Raw genomic sequence first — 15228 nt, forward strand, 5'->3', positions numbered from 1 at the left:
GTTCTTAATTTGCCTAATTTTACTTTTTTTTTTCATTCTGTCTTTTATTGTGAAGCACTTTGGTACCCCTAAAGGAGTTATGAATTGTTATATAAATAATGCTTCATTCATTCATTCAATCATTTCAATAAATAATAAATAAACTATGAGTAATATTATCAGTAAATTTATTGTCTCAGTGGATTTATTTATTTATTTATTTATTTTTCCAAATTTCTATTGCTTGTCTTCTTTTTTTGTATTATTTCTGCTTTGATTGAGTGAAATAACCCCTTTCCCATCCAATCCAACCTGGACTTACAATACTCAAATATCTGGACAAAAAACTAATTTAAGAATGAAGAGGAAGTAATGGACACTAAAAACGCTGAAATGAATCCAATAGCTTTCATTTGTTTTTGGTTGTCAGACATTATTATATGGAGACGAGCCATCACAGCATCTCCCCATTTTTATGTATTTTTTATTTTTTTTGGGAGGCGGTCAGATGTGAACTGGTTTGTAAAATTTTGGAGTTTGCTCTCTGACAGTGCAAACGCCTCCTGCTAACAATAGCCGAGCTGTGAGCGTGGTGAGGAAGTGACAGGAACAGGGAAGGAGTCGGTCTGCAGCTCTGATGGCCGTGGCAGCAGAGCGTCTGTTGCTGCAGCTGCCTCTGAACGCACGCCACGGCAAAAAAAAAAAAAAAGAAATAGGGAGTTATGGAAAGTTTCTCTTTTTGTTTACGGTTTGAACTCAACCATCAGATAAAGACGTTATTATACAAAATGCAAAAAATACTAATTAAAAAAGTAGTTTCTAGTCATAACAAAAAGGCAGTTAACAAATGTGGGAAGTTTTGCAAATAAATTAAACCTAATAATAAATACTATAATTTATTCTGTAATTTCTATGTCTATAGAATAAAAAAAACACGAATTTTAATACAAATTAATATAAAAAAAATATGCCTTAAAAATACAAAAATCTATGTACGTTTTCTCCTTAAAATTGAGTTTATTGTGATTCACTGTGTACTTTTATATTCACCCTTTTTATTTTTTTCATTATTCCTAATATTTTAAATGTATCTTCATAATTGTTCAAACAAGTATGTTGTCGCAGTATCTCCATACAAATACCAACACCTAAATAACTGACATGAGAAATAGATAATTCACAATCGTAGGGATGAAAAAACAACACTGTCTTGTTAATAAAGTGAACATCAACAAACAATGTAAATTCATTTTTGCAATAAACAGACTGATCAAAGTAGAGGAAAAAAGCTTAATTACTCGGAAAATGTTTCCCTACGTTTAAATTCATTTCAGTAAAAAGAGAAAAAAACAAAGAGGATGTGTTAAAAGTCAATATAAAACACACTGTAAATCTAGAGTTGATGATCTATAAATGCTTATCAGGATCTGGCAGGCTTTTAATCAAGCAAAATCAATGCAGATGCTGTTGCCAGACCCACCAGCAGAGGGTGCTGTCGGCCACAACAGTCAGGTGTGATGCTGAGCCTAAAGGCAAAAACGAATCGGGCTAAAAGTCAGGTTTTTGTGTTTTGGATATTTCAAAACTGTGGCCTGATCTCTTTAAATTGATCGGTTTAAAATTAATTTGAGTTTTTCTGTTATTTATTTAAATTTCTTTATTTTCTGTTAAAGTTATTTGATTTAATAGATTAAATAAAACCACTAACCAGTATTTCCAATGGGATATTTCTATATCAACATGTTGTAAAGAAGAAAAAAAAAAAAGAAAAGTTTCTTATTATTTCACAGTCATACTTGAAGTGGGATTAAAAGAATCTGTAAAGCATCAACAAATTAAATGTATGCTTCTTTTGGGATTATTTGCAGCAACATTATTGACTTTACATGTGAGAAATTAGAATGTGATTGAAAAATATTTTTGAATATAGCATTCAAGTGAGAAACTACAAAAAAATTCAAAATAAAATCCACTCTAACACATTTTTTACAGAAGTTAGCATATTTATAAGTAGAAATTCTCTACATTATTATAAAGAGCTGCGTAATTATTACTTTTTCTGTTTTTTAATAATATTTAATCTCCCTAAATTTTATGAAGATTCGTATTTCTTTAGTTTACTTCCTCATCAGATCATTTTAAATAAAAATGTGTCCAACCTAATAGAAGAGACAGTTATAGACATGGTATCCTGTCACTCTATTAACCTCTTCAGGAGGCAGCAAATGTAAATGGTGGATGAACGAATTAATTTATCTGCTTGCTAACTTTTTTTTACTTCAACAAAAATGATTTTTTTAAATGCATTTATCTGTTTTCATCTCTTCTTCTACAACAAAATAAATGAAGCCAGTCTTTAAGCACAAGAAGGATGCAATATTGGTATTTTTTTAATAAATAAAATGACTGGTAGAACTAAAAGAATATTTTTACAGTTTTTCAAATTTGTGGCTAAAACTGCATCTCTCAGAAAGTCTCTTTTCTCACTGCATGCAGCGAGGATCATGCTCCCTTGGGGGGGGACTAGCACCTTCTGCTCTATATTAACATGATTGAGCCCCCAGAGACTCACAGCTGGAAATGTGTGTGTGCAGGTGAAGATGGGCTGCTTGGCCTGCGGACAGAACATAATATCGTAGCACAGATTCCCTTCTTCTGGCATGCCTATATTTATAAAAAAAGAAAAACCTGGCAGCCTAGATCTCCGTGGGTGTTTAGGATTAACTCGAGGGGTGCAGAGGTGGCGTTCAAGAATTAACATGAGAACATCTGAAGAAATTCTGCCCACTTGGATGCAGAAGAAACCTTAAAGTTTAAAGCTTCAGCCCCCCTTGCCCCCACGCACATGCTTCTTACTGCAGCACATTTTAATACTATTAGTCGTTGCAGCACTGTTGCAGAAGAACAGGCAAGACAATTTGCGCGCCACCAGTTCTCTCTCAGCTTGAACACTTCTGAACGCCTACTCTGCACACAAACACTCTAGTTCAAGTGAAAACGTAGAATTACAGATTTCCACTTCACTTGATTGTGCAGGTATGCACGTCCCACGTGTCCGGTCCAGCCTCCCCCTTCTCTCCAGCTGGAGAGTTCTCACACAGATGTGAACACACATGCACACGCTCCCATCAGCCACCAGCAGACTGATCAACACCTCTGCTGTGGCTTTCACGGGCAAAAAATTAAAGTGGGGGAACCCTTACCTCGACTCCCCTGGGGATCCTTTGAAAGCCGGGGTGAACATCTCGCAGTCAGGGGATGGAGCAGCATCAGCAGTGGACCCGCAGCGAGAAGAGTGTGTGACAGAGCGAGGGAGAGCGACCATCTGAGAGCAGGAGAGAGAGAGAGAGGGTAACGGGAGAGGAAGCGCGTATGGGGGGGAGGGTATGGCGATGAAACGCAGGGAAGAATCATGAGGCGAGAGAAGATGTATGTGTGCGCGTGCAGGAATGGAAGACGGCGTTACCATGGAGAGGGCTACGCCTAAACTCCTGCAAAGCCTTTTAAGACCACAAGATTAAGGAAAGAAGAAAAGAACAGGAAGGAAAAAAAAGAACAGTTTTCAGCTAAAAGGAGAAAATAACCATTTTTAAGCTAAAAGAAAAAAAGAACAGTTTTAAGCTCAAAGGAGAAAAGTAAAATTTTTTAAGTAAAGGGAGAAAAGAACAGTAAAAGGAGAAAATAACTGTGTTTAAGCTAAAAGGGGAAAAAACTATAAGCAAAAAGGATAAAATAAAATTTTTTTAAACAAAAAGGAAAAACTAAAAGGAGAGAAGAACAGTATTTCAGCTAAAAGGAGAAATACATTTTTCAGCTAAAAGAACAGAACAGCTTTAAGCTAAAATGGACAAAGTACAATTTTAAGCTAAAATGAGAAAAGAACAGTTTTCGAGAAAAAAGAAGAAAAGAACGTTTTTTCAGCTAAAAGGAGAAAATAACTCTTTTTCAGGTAAGAGGGAAAAAAACAATTTCTAAGCAAAAGAGGATATAAGAACAGTTTTTCAGCTGAAAGGAGAACAGAACAGTTTAAGGCTAAAAGAAGAAAAGAACCGTTTTAAGCTAAAAGGAAAAAAGTACAATTTTTAAGGTAAAAGGAGAAAAGAACTGTTTTTCAGCTCAAATGAGAAAATAACATTTTTTTTAAAACCGTTTTAATACCTTGACTGGGTCCCCAACATAATGGCCCACAGAAATCCAAAATAATAAAAAAAAGCAAAAAACCTCTTAAAAAAATAACCAAAAATATAAACAAACAAAAAAATGAATAAACTAGCAGAAAAAACAAAAGGTTGGAGAGATGTACAAATAGAAAGAGATAAAAAGAAAATGCAGCCTCCACAGAGCACAAGCCAGTGTTCTGTTTTTGACAGTCCCAAGTCCAGTAAGTGTTGTGTGAGGAAGAGAATTCAACACAAAACTTTATGACACATAATATAGATACATAAATAGATTTAATGATATATATAGCATGGTTTTCAATTTTATTTGATAAAAGTTGATTTTATATATTATATATAATATACAAGTTTGCTTCTTTCCACTCCTTTTCAAGCAATCAAACTCTAATTGACTTTAGCTAATAATTAACTTATTTAATTAATCAAATGTGACAAAAGTGTTAGTTTTTTTATTCTCAATGCATTTCATTATTTTTGTAATGATTTTGAAAAATGTCTGTGTTTTGTCCTGTATTGTCCACAATTTATGCTGATAATAAACAAGATCAATCAATCAATTTTAAAGGCTTGAAGGGATATGTTACCCCAAACTCTCAGCACTCCTTGATTTCCCCGGATCAAATATGTACGTCTGGATAGCTTCGATACCAGTCACCATTTTGCTGCAACAAAATGAAAGGTTGGGGTTGTGAGGGGGTATAAAAGTGTGTAAACAAAAGCATGATGGGAAGTGGAGGCGGGCTTACTCTGCACCAACAGGCCCAGCTACAACTCAGGGGAGAATTTCTAATGAACTCCTGCTGCTCTGCAGACAGTATGTCTTAGAAAATGACAGGTTTTTAATATTTTGGGTAAAAACGGCACAATAAAAAAAATTAAAAGACGACTGGGAACACTTTTAAAATAGATGATCAGACTAGGTCTTTAAAATGACGTTTCGCCTAGAGCGCCGTGCAGCCCAGGGCCAGCCCCTGCGGCGACACTCACTACTGCACTCCATTGGGTGTTTGGCTAGCATAGCGAGCTAGCCCACTGAGTGCCCACATAAGCCAATGTGAGCTAACACAGGTGGAGCCACCATATGGGGCCCACTTGACCTTGCTGGCCGGGCTACAGATGGTTTCTGGCTTGTAATGAATAGATTTTTTTGAAATACAATCAAAAATCTAAACATAATGTCACTAAAGAAAATCAATTAAATGGATCAATCAATTACTGGCAACTGCATGACTGGAGAACAACAGTGGGCGTGGCAGAGGCTAGAATAAAAGCAGAGTGATGACTACACACTGCAGGAGTGACCATGAACAGAAACACAGCTGAATCCAGACAGGAAGTGGAGAGAAACACACTCCAAGATAAAACAGGAATCCATTAAAAAGAAAAGAAAAAACTGTAATAAGTACATTTATAAAGTAACCCCCTAAAAAGGCCATTTTACAAAGAAATGAACTTTAGACCATTTAGGCTTGAACAAGTGGAACAAAATGAAAAGAAAAGTCTTATTTGATCTGCTCTATTTTCACTTGCATAAAGGCAGCATTAATAACAGAAACAACAAATCTTTAAAAACTTCATATTTCTACATTTTTATGACCTCACTATCCCATCTCGGTCTCCAGCTGACATTTGTGTATGTTAGTTCATTTCTCTGCTTGTATTTATCTAATACGGTAAGAAATAACTGGACTGTGTGAAGCTCAAAGTGCATAAAATGTGACAAATTCTTCTCCAGGCCAAAAACCAGCAGCTACCTTTGAATTGTTTTGGATTAGTTTCCATTCATCCATCCAACCGTCCATCCATCCGTCCGTCCGTCTGTCCGTCTGTCCATCCGTCCGTTGATCCATTCATCTATCCATCCATCCATCTAGGGGTGGGCAATATGACGATATAAAATCGTCTTACGATCTCCAAAGCTGACGATCTGTCATTTTTGAGAGATCGTTTTATCACGATCTTCTACAAAAAGCTGCAAGAGCGAAAAGGCAAAAGCTTGTTGACTGGCACACGTGTGTACTGCAGACCACCACACCCCCTACGTACGCGCACCTCGCGCTAGTATAATTTAAATCAATAGTCCGTTCAAATCGAATGGAGTTTGTGTATATTTCATGCAAATTGTTCTTGTTTTAACAAGCTCTTAAACTGCTTCACGGTTATCTTAAAGTCCGTTCACCTGAAGCTCCCGCCGCGTGTAGGAGGAGCTTCGGTCAAAAGCTTTTCTCAACTTCATAATGAAAGACGTGGATCAATAAATATCAAGTTTATTTAATTTTAAAAGCTGAATAAAAGCATCAGTACACGTTTCCATTTATGGATTCAAAGAATTTCCCAATGAGGAGCAGCAGCTGGAAAGGGGAAAGCTCCGTAAAAAATAGTGATTTTCTTTTTTTGCCATATATACCAGCCCTACATCCATCCATCCGTCCATCCGTCCGTCCGTCCGTCTGTCCATCCCTCTGTCCATTTATCCATCCCTGTCCGTCCCTGTCCATTCGTCCATTCATCCATCCCTCTGTCCATCAATCCATCTGTCCTTTCATCTGTTCATCCGTCCGTCGATCCGTCCGTCCATCCATCCCTGTCTATCCATCCATCCAATTATCCCTGTCCATCCATCCATCCGTCCCTGTCCGACCCCATCCATCCATCCATCTGTCCACCCATCTGTCCGTTTGTCTGTTCATCCATCCCTGTCCATTCATCCAGCCATCCGTCCGTCCATTCATACATTCATCCTTCCCTGTCCCTGGTCACTTCCTCCAGCTTCTCTGGGGGACCCCGAGGCATTCCCAGTCCAGCTGAGAGACATAATCTCTCCAGCGTGTCCTGGATCTTTTCCTGGGGCCTTCGCCCAGTGGGACATGCCTGGAACACCTCCCTGGGGAGGCGTCCAGGAGGTATCCAGAGCAGACGCCTGAGCCACCTCAACTGAATCCTGCATTTGTGTTCATTGTATTAAATTCTTCCTTAAAATATATTGTATCAACTGTTATATACAAGCTGTTTGAGCAGAGTAGGACAACAGTAGCCCAATCCAGCCCTAAGACCATCTGATTCTCAGGTTGTTTCCGCTTTGCTGGATGTCATTAGATTATAAAGAAACTCTCACCGCAGAGGAGGGTGCTAAAAGGTTTTACGCTAAAGGTCAGTGATCCCAATATGTGACACGCATGTTTAGCTGCTCACAGGGACAGGAAGGCTTTTACAAACACGCCCAGTGTGCAGCTCACACCGTGGGACAAAGGACGTCAAGTGTTCAATAAAGTTTCTCTCAACTCAAGTACACACAAACAAAGCACATGCACTGGTGTGACTGATGTGCAGCTCAAAGGCCAGTTTTCCATTGATTACTCTAAATAGAAAAGGAAGCATCAGCCTCTATAAACTATTTCCAATTGATCTGCTTTTCCGCCTGCAGCCCTGAGCGCACACACATACCCAGGTTTAATTAAATCTCTGCCTCCTAAATGAATCCTATGAATCACACGAGCCCACAGGTGCACACTCATGCAGAATGAGTCCCCTTGCCCCACCCACACGTCCACCCACAGATCACAGCACACCTCTGTCTGTCGTCACGTTTGTTTTGAAGTTTTTTTTTTTCTTCTCTGTGATCCACAAGGCTGTTAAACACTAACTGTCCTTTGTCAGATGTAATTCGTCCTGCTGGTTGGGGTTGCCGTGGAAACCAGTTAGGAAAGTGTTGGCTGGGGGTCTGCCAAAGGTTTGGACAAGATTAGCTGTAATGACCTTCTGTATCCAACGCTGCCGCATTTATGTAAAGCGAGAATTCACTAAAAATAGTTCATTCCTTATGTGTTTTTTTCACCTTATTTCACTCAGAAACACAACTTAGTGTGACAGGATTCGTTGAAACTTTCTGGCTTCTTCTTACTCGTCCATGACTGCAATCCAAAAACCGTCTACTACTTGTGTAATTAACGGAGGAATTCATACAATTTGAACTGGATGAGCCTTGGCAGGCGTTGGTTTGTGACAGCGGGTGACAGTGTTGCATTCTGCCTGCCATAGTAACAAGTGCCCCCATAGGCCTAAATCTGTCTCACTAACCAGTGACGCGGCTGAGTCTTTGTCAGGGCGAGCCGATGGCGCCTGCCAGAGCCTGTGTGCCCAATTAGCTTTAGGATCCTTTTTCAGTCACTCTTGATTTTATCATGACTCAACATAGATTGCACAAAAAACACATGTGCGGTGGTCGTCAGCGCCTAATGGATGTGCTTGAGCTAAATGATAAAAGAACATCACAGCTGACAAAACAGGATCTTGACAAATCAGTTCTGTGGTTATGACCATTTGCAAGCCTTTGAGAAGTTGATCTCTTGGTCAGTCTGTTGTAGCAGGATCGTTGTCATCACTTAGCAAAATTGTGCTTCTTCTAACTTCTCTAGGGATTAGTCTTTGGATGCACCCACAATATTTAAGATTCTTAGAGTTTCTGATGTTCTGCAAACTCTTCACTGACTATTCTGTGTATTTTCTATATAAGCAACACCTTAAAGTCCTATACAGATCATCTTCTGTTTGTTCCAAATACCTGCTGGCTCCAAGAAGCCTAAATCCCATAGATTTCTATTGATAAATCACCAGTTTTTCCTTTTTTTTTGGTCAGAATAACCATTCTTGCTCTAAAACCTTTTGTTGATAATCCTTTTTTTCATTATACTTTTTCTTAATCTCAAGTTATATATGTTGAGAGAGCTCAGAGTAGAGCCGCTTCTCCTCCACATCGAGAGGAGCCGTTGAGGTGGCTCGGACATTTGGTCCGGTGGCCTCCTGGACGAGGTGTTACAGGCATCTCCCAATGGGCGGAGGCCACGGGGAAGACCCAGGACACGCTGGAGAGACTGTTTCTCGGCTGGCCTATGAACGCCTGGAGGAAGTGGCCGGGGAGAGGGAAGTCTGGACATCTTTGCTTAGACTGCTGCCCCCGCGACCCGGTCTCGGATGAAGCGAAGGAAAATGGATGGATGTTCAAGTTATAAACTGACCAATCAGATGTCTCAGTAAAACCATGTTGATTCTGTTGGTTCCACCTCAACGTTTGATTGACTGATTCTCTTGAGCCGCTTTCGTCACAGAAACTCATCGTTTTTTGAAGTGCTGGCTGTTCCTAAAATCAAGAGTCCATAACCATACTGGATGCGCACTGGTCCTTGAGACACATTCAGAACTGGTCCCTAACCAGTGACGTGCAGTGAGGTTCACGGCTGGTGAGACACTGGCGTCATCAGTCAGATTTACAAACTTACAATCTCTACAAAGGGCTGGAAAGCTCTGACACTATCTGGCAACACTACAGAGCAGCTTATTTATCATTTGACAACAGATAGTGTGTTGCCTGAAATTTAATTTTAACATTTTTCTTCTGTTAAACCATAGCATTAAAAAAAAAAAAAAAAATCACCCAAATTGTTATTAACTTACTTTTCCTTATGACTGAAGCCTGTGCGCTGTTCCTCCTGAAGAAACAGATGAATGTTCTGTTTGTAGAAGTCTTCTTTTTCTTTCTTCAGTGTTTAAAGTCCCTCGGTCTCAGTAGAAATCACTATCAGTAACGTGTCTAAACAAATTCTTGAGTTTAGGGGTTTAAAAACCAAATCCTCTATTTAGAAATTGATGCTAAACAGTACTAAAGAGTAACTGGTTTGCTGCACTTGTTTAGCTACCGCTAAATCTATTATTCGTTAACTGCGGTGTCACATACACTCTGGGCTCACCAGCGCCCTCTGCCTTGTGGCATGTGTACTGCAGTGCGGCCAGCGGACTGTCTCACCTAGTGGGTTTTAAAAGCGTATTTTTAGCAGATAAAAAGACTAAATGAGTCACAAACTGTCATCAATGTAACCAAACAGATGGCAAGAGATTAGCAAATTAGGTCATTTAAAAATAAAGCGTATTTTATGATGATAGAAAGACCAAAACAACACAGGCAGGCATCAGCTGCAGTTCCAGTCAGTGTGTGCGGCGTTGGAGGAAACTCGAAAATTTGTTGCTTTTTTTTTTTAACCAAAGAAACATTGAAAACCCTTACAAAAAAGGTAATCATAGAAAAAACATGTCTAAAAAACAACATTTATTGTTATTTCTATAAAGTATATTCATCTTATTTGATGTATGCATTTTTTTAAGCTATATTTTGCTGGTGAGGCAGTGACTGCACGTCACTGACCCTAACCCAGTATTAGTACCTTAACCCAGTATTGGTTCGTGTCCGGTACTTCGTCTGGTACCAGCTCGAGTCAGCTACCACATTTGGTCCGCTGTTGCGTTATTGTGCCAGTTCTGGGTCCAGGTACCGGTTTGTTACTGAAGCAGTTCTGGTTCGCAGCCTGGAGGTTGGGGACCTGTGATTTAATGGGAACAGCCAGTAAAGCAAAAAATGACGAGTTTGGGACGCCCAAAACATCAAAAAGTGATGCAGAGGGGTCCTTAACCAAACGTCAGTATGTGACGAGCTGGGAGCGAGAATGTGTTGGCGACTCACAAGGCTTGAGTGGCGGCTCACGCAGGCCTAAATAAAATCTTATGACGACTTATAAACTTCCTGGCTTGCCTCGCTCTTGGATTCTGCTCCAGGGAAGGAACACCCACAGAGTGACAGCTTGTCCGCTGCGACCCAAAGCCCATGAGCCACAGAAGTCAGTGTTTTGAGCTATTCCTGCCATATATACGCTCACTTTATCAATAAAACTCACACTACTGAGAGCTTCAGTGTAATATTAAGGGATAAAATGAACCCATCGTGTCAAAAGGTGCCTCTGACGCTCAATTTATGGCATAAAATTGCATTGAAGCTTTGGTGAGTCGGCTCACGGGTCTCAGCTCATAGTGGCTTACCTGACTCAAGTCTCTTGGGTTGCGACTCATGAGACGTGAGTCAGGTGAATCAGAAGTAGGTTTTAGGTGTTTACAGCTGCTGTCATTTCTCTGGAGCTGGAGGTGAAACATTTCGAATGAGTGACGTCCATCTCTATTCACGATCTTTGGTTTACACTCTCTCCCTTTAGCCTCCAGCCCCTAAAAACCCCAACTTCACATTACCGGTGCAACAAAAATGGCTTCTAATTTACAACGAATTGAATAGTGGTGTACTCAGAGATGCAAATTTTGATCTAAAATTTTTAAAAATAAGTTATCAATCATCAGAAAAATACCACAACAGTATGAGAGTGTTTAGGATTTTTCAGGCTGTGGAGCAAATCACTTGAATTCCTCAAAGCTGCAGCGACCAGCAGTTGTGACTGTGCTGTTTGCCGCTCCAGATTCTTCAGGGATGACCTCGCGTGGGCATCAACAGATTCCAGCATGCTCCAGTTTGGATTCCAGACTGGACAGACGGCGATGATTTATCTGCGGGTGACGACAAATGCTTACGAAAAACAAAAATGTAAAGATTGAAAAAATGTTATGCCAGCTGTTCAGAAATGAGGAATGAAAATAAAAAAACACAAGAAAATATGCGTTTAAATGATTAGGTCTACTCATGAGCTATCACAGCTACTGAAAGGTTGTGCATTTGTGCAGGTTAAAGCTTTGCTGACATACAAGCAAGACCTGCAATTTCAGGCTGTTCAGGGTTTGCTTGATTGCTTCTCAGTATACAAGCCTTCACTCCTGAGGAAATGAAGCAGATTAACCGAGGAAAGCAGACCTGAAGAAACACAAAACTCCTTGACTTTTCACTTTTAACACTCTCAAAAAGACAGAAATGCAACAGACAGCGAAACCAAAATCAGAAGCTATTATCAACCTGACAAAAAGAGTACAAACACAGGTGGAAGCCGGTGGGGGGCTTGGTCTGACATACTGAAGGAGCTAATGAACTGCAAACCAGCAGCTGTGTTGATTAGTAATTGAAACCTGGTGTGAGCGTGACAACAGGAACAGACAGCTGAAGCTCCAAACATTGTTACTGTTATTAACAAAATGAGCAAGTACAACAAACTAAAAGCATTACTGGAAGTAGGGTGTTCATGGTGGTGTAGTGGTTAGCGCTCTTGCCACACAGCAGGAAGACGCTGGTTCAAATCCTGATCAGATCCCTTCTGTGTGGAGTTTGTATGTTCTCTGTTCTTGGGCTGGAGGGGGTAAAACAGCAGGTCTTTTAGCTGGGGGTACGACGGAGTATTAGGGCCAATTTACAAACAACAAAATTTACAATCTCGTAAATTTGCAAGAAAAAAGTCGTAATTAAAAGTCATAGGCTAAATTTATGATTTTTTTTAAATTGGATTTTGAGTCAGTAAAAGGTTCAGAATTTCTTTGTTTTTGACACTGATCTGAAAACAAAGCTTCACAAGACGCTCCATGTCTTTCATCTTTGAGGACGGCACTGATAAACAGACGACAACGAGAATAGGACTTTGTCCAAATTCCCCCTCTAACTACTAAAAAAATATATAGTCATCGATTTCACAAAGGGAAAAAAACGATTAAAAACAAACATTTCACGACGTTTCTTTATGACTCCACTGTGTTCTGATGGTGAAAATGTGGATGGTTTATTCAAATATTACTTTTAAACACGTTTATTTGTTCAAAATTGTTCGACTGCAATGCATTGTGGTCTATATCCACTAATCTAGTGACCATCTAGTTTTTCGCAAAGACTTCTGGGAAATTTCCAGTGCGGTCAATTTTGGAATTAGTAGATTCGGGCAGCACTAATTCCTCCCCCCATGGGGTTCGGACACAACCTGGGAATTTACTTTCCATCAAATTCATTTTGACAGTTGACCTTTGACCCTACAGCTGTCGATCAAGATGACATAACATGTTATTATAAATGTATTTAGAATTGATATTAAAATCTAACGTCATCTTGACCGGCAGCTGTAGGGTCAAAGGTCACCTTTTCTTTCTTCTTTTCTTGTAAATTCACAACTTTTTTCACCAAATTTATAACTTGTAATCTCATAAATTTATGACTTTTAATCTCATAAATTTACAAGATTAATACCGGTAGTAGTAAATTTACGACAAAAAAGCTATTAGCGTAGAGGGGCCATTAGCAGTAGCAAAAAAAATATGCAATTCTTGAAATCTTGAGAGATTTCTTTTAAAATATTGGTTTTGCTATTTTTGCAATGCTTACGAAAGCTTGTATTGGTAATTTTTTAATTAATAACGACACTAATATTGACTTAAAATGTGCTGCCCCTCTTGCTCCCAATAGCTCCAACCCTGCATGTTCTCCTTGTACATTAGTGGGTTTCTCTGGGGACTCCAGCTTCCTTCCACAGCCCCAAAACATGTTTCCTAGCTGATGTGCATTTCTAAAAGAATCTGTGTCATGGTGTGCATGTGAGTGCAGGTGTGACCCCATAACAGATGAGTAACCTGTTCAGTGTGCTCCCAACAGTGGCTGGGTTGGTTTCAGCAGCCCAGTAACCCCAAGAGTATTCTGGAGATGGATGGATACTTGCATCATCCTGTTCTGTAGTACTAAAGGAGTCGTTTTTGATGGTTTACCCTCATTTTGTGACTGATAAATGAACAACTTATACTTTGTATTTGCTGTGATTGGTGTCAGAAGTGGATTCCTTCACGTATGGATTATTTTTCAGAATTTTTTAAATCAAGTTCCCCATTTTTTTTTAACCTTTTGACCGATGTTGATCCATTACCAACAAAGACGTCCTCATGGATGATTAGGTATTAAGTCCTTTATCAATTCAGCGATCACAGACCAACACCACAGGTGTTTCACTCCATTATGACTATGAATCTCATAAAATAAGGTCACATTTGATTTCAGTCTTCAATGAAGACTCTGACGGTGGTGTTCCATCTCTCCCACATTTCCCCCTCAGATCAGATTGTGTACATTTTCCTGTTTTCATGCATCTGTGTGTAGCTGCTCGAGCCTTCTTCTTACCTTTTTATGTGCAGCACATGCTGCTCTTGTTTCTGAGCTTTGTTTGACATCGCTTTAATGTTTCAACCCAACATCTGGATTATGAGGAATCATTCTACTGCTGACCTACTTTTAAAATGTCTTTAACTCAGCTAAAATAGAAAGCCTGAAACATTGTTTTGTTTTTTCCCTCTATGTAAGAATTGAAGTGCTATTATAGTCTCACTTCAATCCTCCTTTGATCTATTTTAAAAGCGTTTCCAATGGTCTTTTTATTATGATGTTTTTAGCCAAAATGTAAAAATCTGAGTTGTTTTCTAAGACATAGTTTCTGCAGAGTGCCAGGAGTTCATCAGAATTTCACCTCTGAGTTGTGTGCCAGGCTGTGTACGTGGAGTAAGCTTGTTCTCATTTCCCATCATCTCTTTGTTTACACTCCCCCACTAGCTTACAGCCCCTCACAACTCTAACCCACGAATACATTTTCTGTCACAAAAACCATCTTTTTCAAACACCATTTTTTCTGCTCCTGATTCACAATGTTTGGATATTTAAAGGCTCAGAAATGCACATTTAAGCCTAATTTATCTTTGTAAATATCCTCTATCATAATAAAAAAATGCTATGAGAAAAGAAATTTATTGGAGAAGGATTAAGATTCACAAAAGCTCTTTTTTAGATTATGTTATACTGATAAACTGGAGTAGAAATCTTAAAAAAATAAAAACATCTACTGAGGTTTATTTATTGTATTTTTATTTGCATTAAGTTAATTCATATTCCTGACTTTGGTAAAAATGAAAAGGTACAGAAAGAAGAAAACTTATTCAACAAAACCAGTCAAGCTCTTTCAACAATACAAAATAAATACATTAAAATAGTTGGCAAAACAGACAGATAAAACGAAAAATAAAAAACAACAAAAATAAATCAAATGTCTCAGAATTGTTTTTCTTGACATAATTTTATAATTTTTTTCATGATATAATCTCCAGGTTAATTCACTACCTCACAGCCCAGACCATGACTTTCTTTTTTTCCCTCTCTTTTTCTGTTGTTTAGATGGAATTTGGATGAAATTTTAACCTAGATGCCCCCTTAAGCTAAGCTTTCTTTGACATGGTCGTTGATAAGGTCATTTAAACAAGAATTAAGTGAATATTCATCTGTAAGGGCATTGAGTCACTT

The 15228-nt window shown here is 38.9% G+C and overlaps 1 protein-coding gene across 3 annotated transcripts in view; it reads right to left on the minus strand.

The window, feature by feature from the left end:
• Positions 1-10113, minus strand: part of rap1gap2a (RAP1 GTPase activating protein 2a) — a 149164-nt gene extending 139051 nt beyond the window's left edge. The window contains exons 1-2 of one of the 3 annotated variants that reach the window (XM_024276478.2): positions 9609-10113; positions 3183-3304 (exon numbers count right to left, since the gene is read on the minus strand). In XM_024276478.2, coding sequence (XP_024132246.1) covers positions 3183-3304 — 122 coding nt within the window. In that variant the 5' untranslated portion in view covers positions 9609-10113. Of the gene's footprint in view, positions 1-3182; positions 3568-9608 lie in introns of those variants that run through there. The other 2 variants (XM_036215054.1, XM_036215055.1) reach the window with 2 other exon arrangements.
• Positions 10114-15228: the final 5115 nt, after the last annotated feature.

This window comes from Oryzias melastigma, linkage group LG13 (genome assembly GCF_002922805.2).
Source record: "Oryzias melastigma strain HK-1 linkage group LG13, ASM292280v2, whole genome shotgun sequence".
Taxonomy (NCBI): Eukaryota; Metazoa; Chordata; class Actinopteri; order Beloniformes; family Adrianichthyidae; genus Oryzias; species Oryzias melastigma.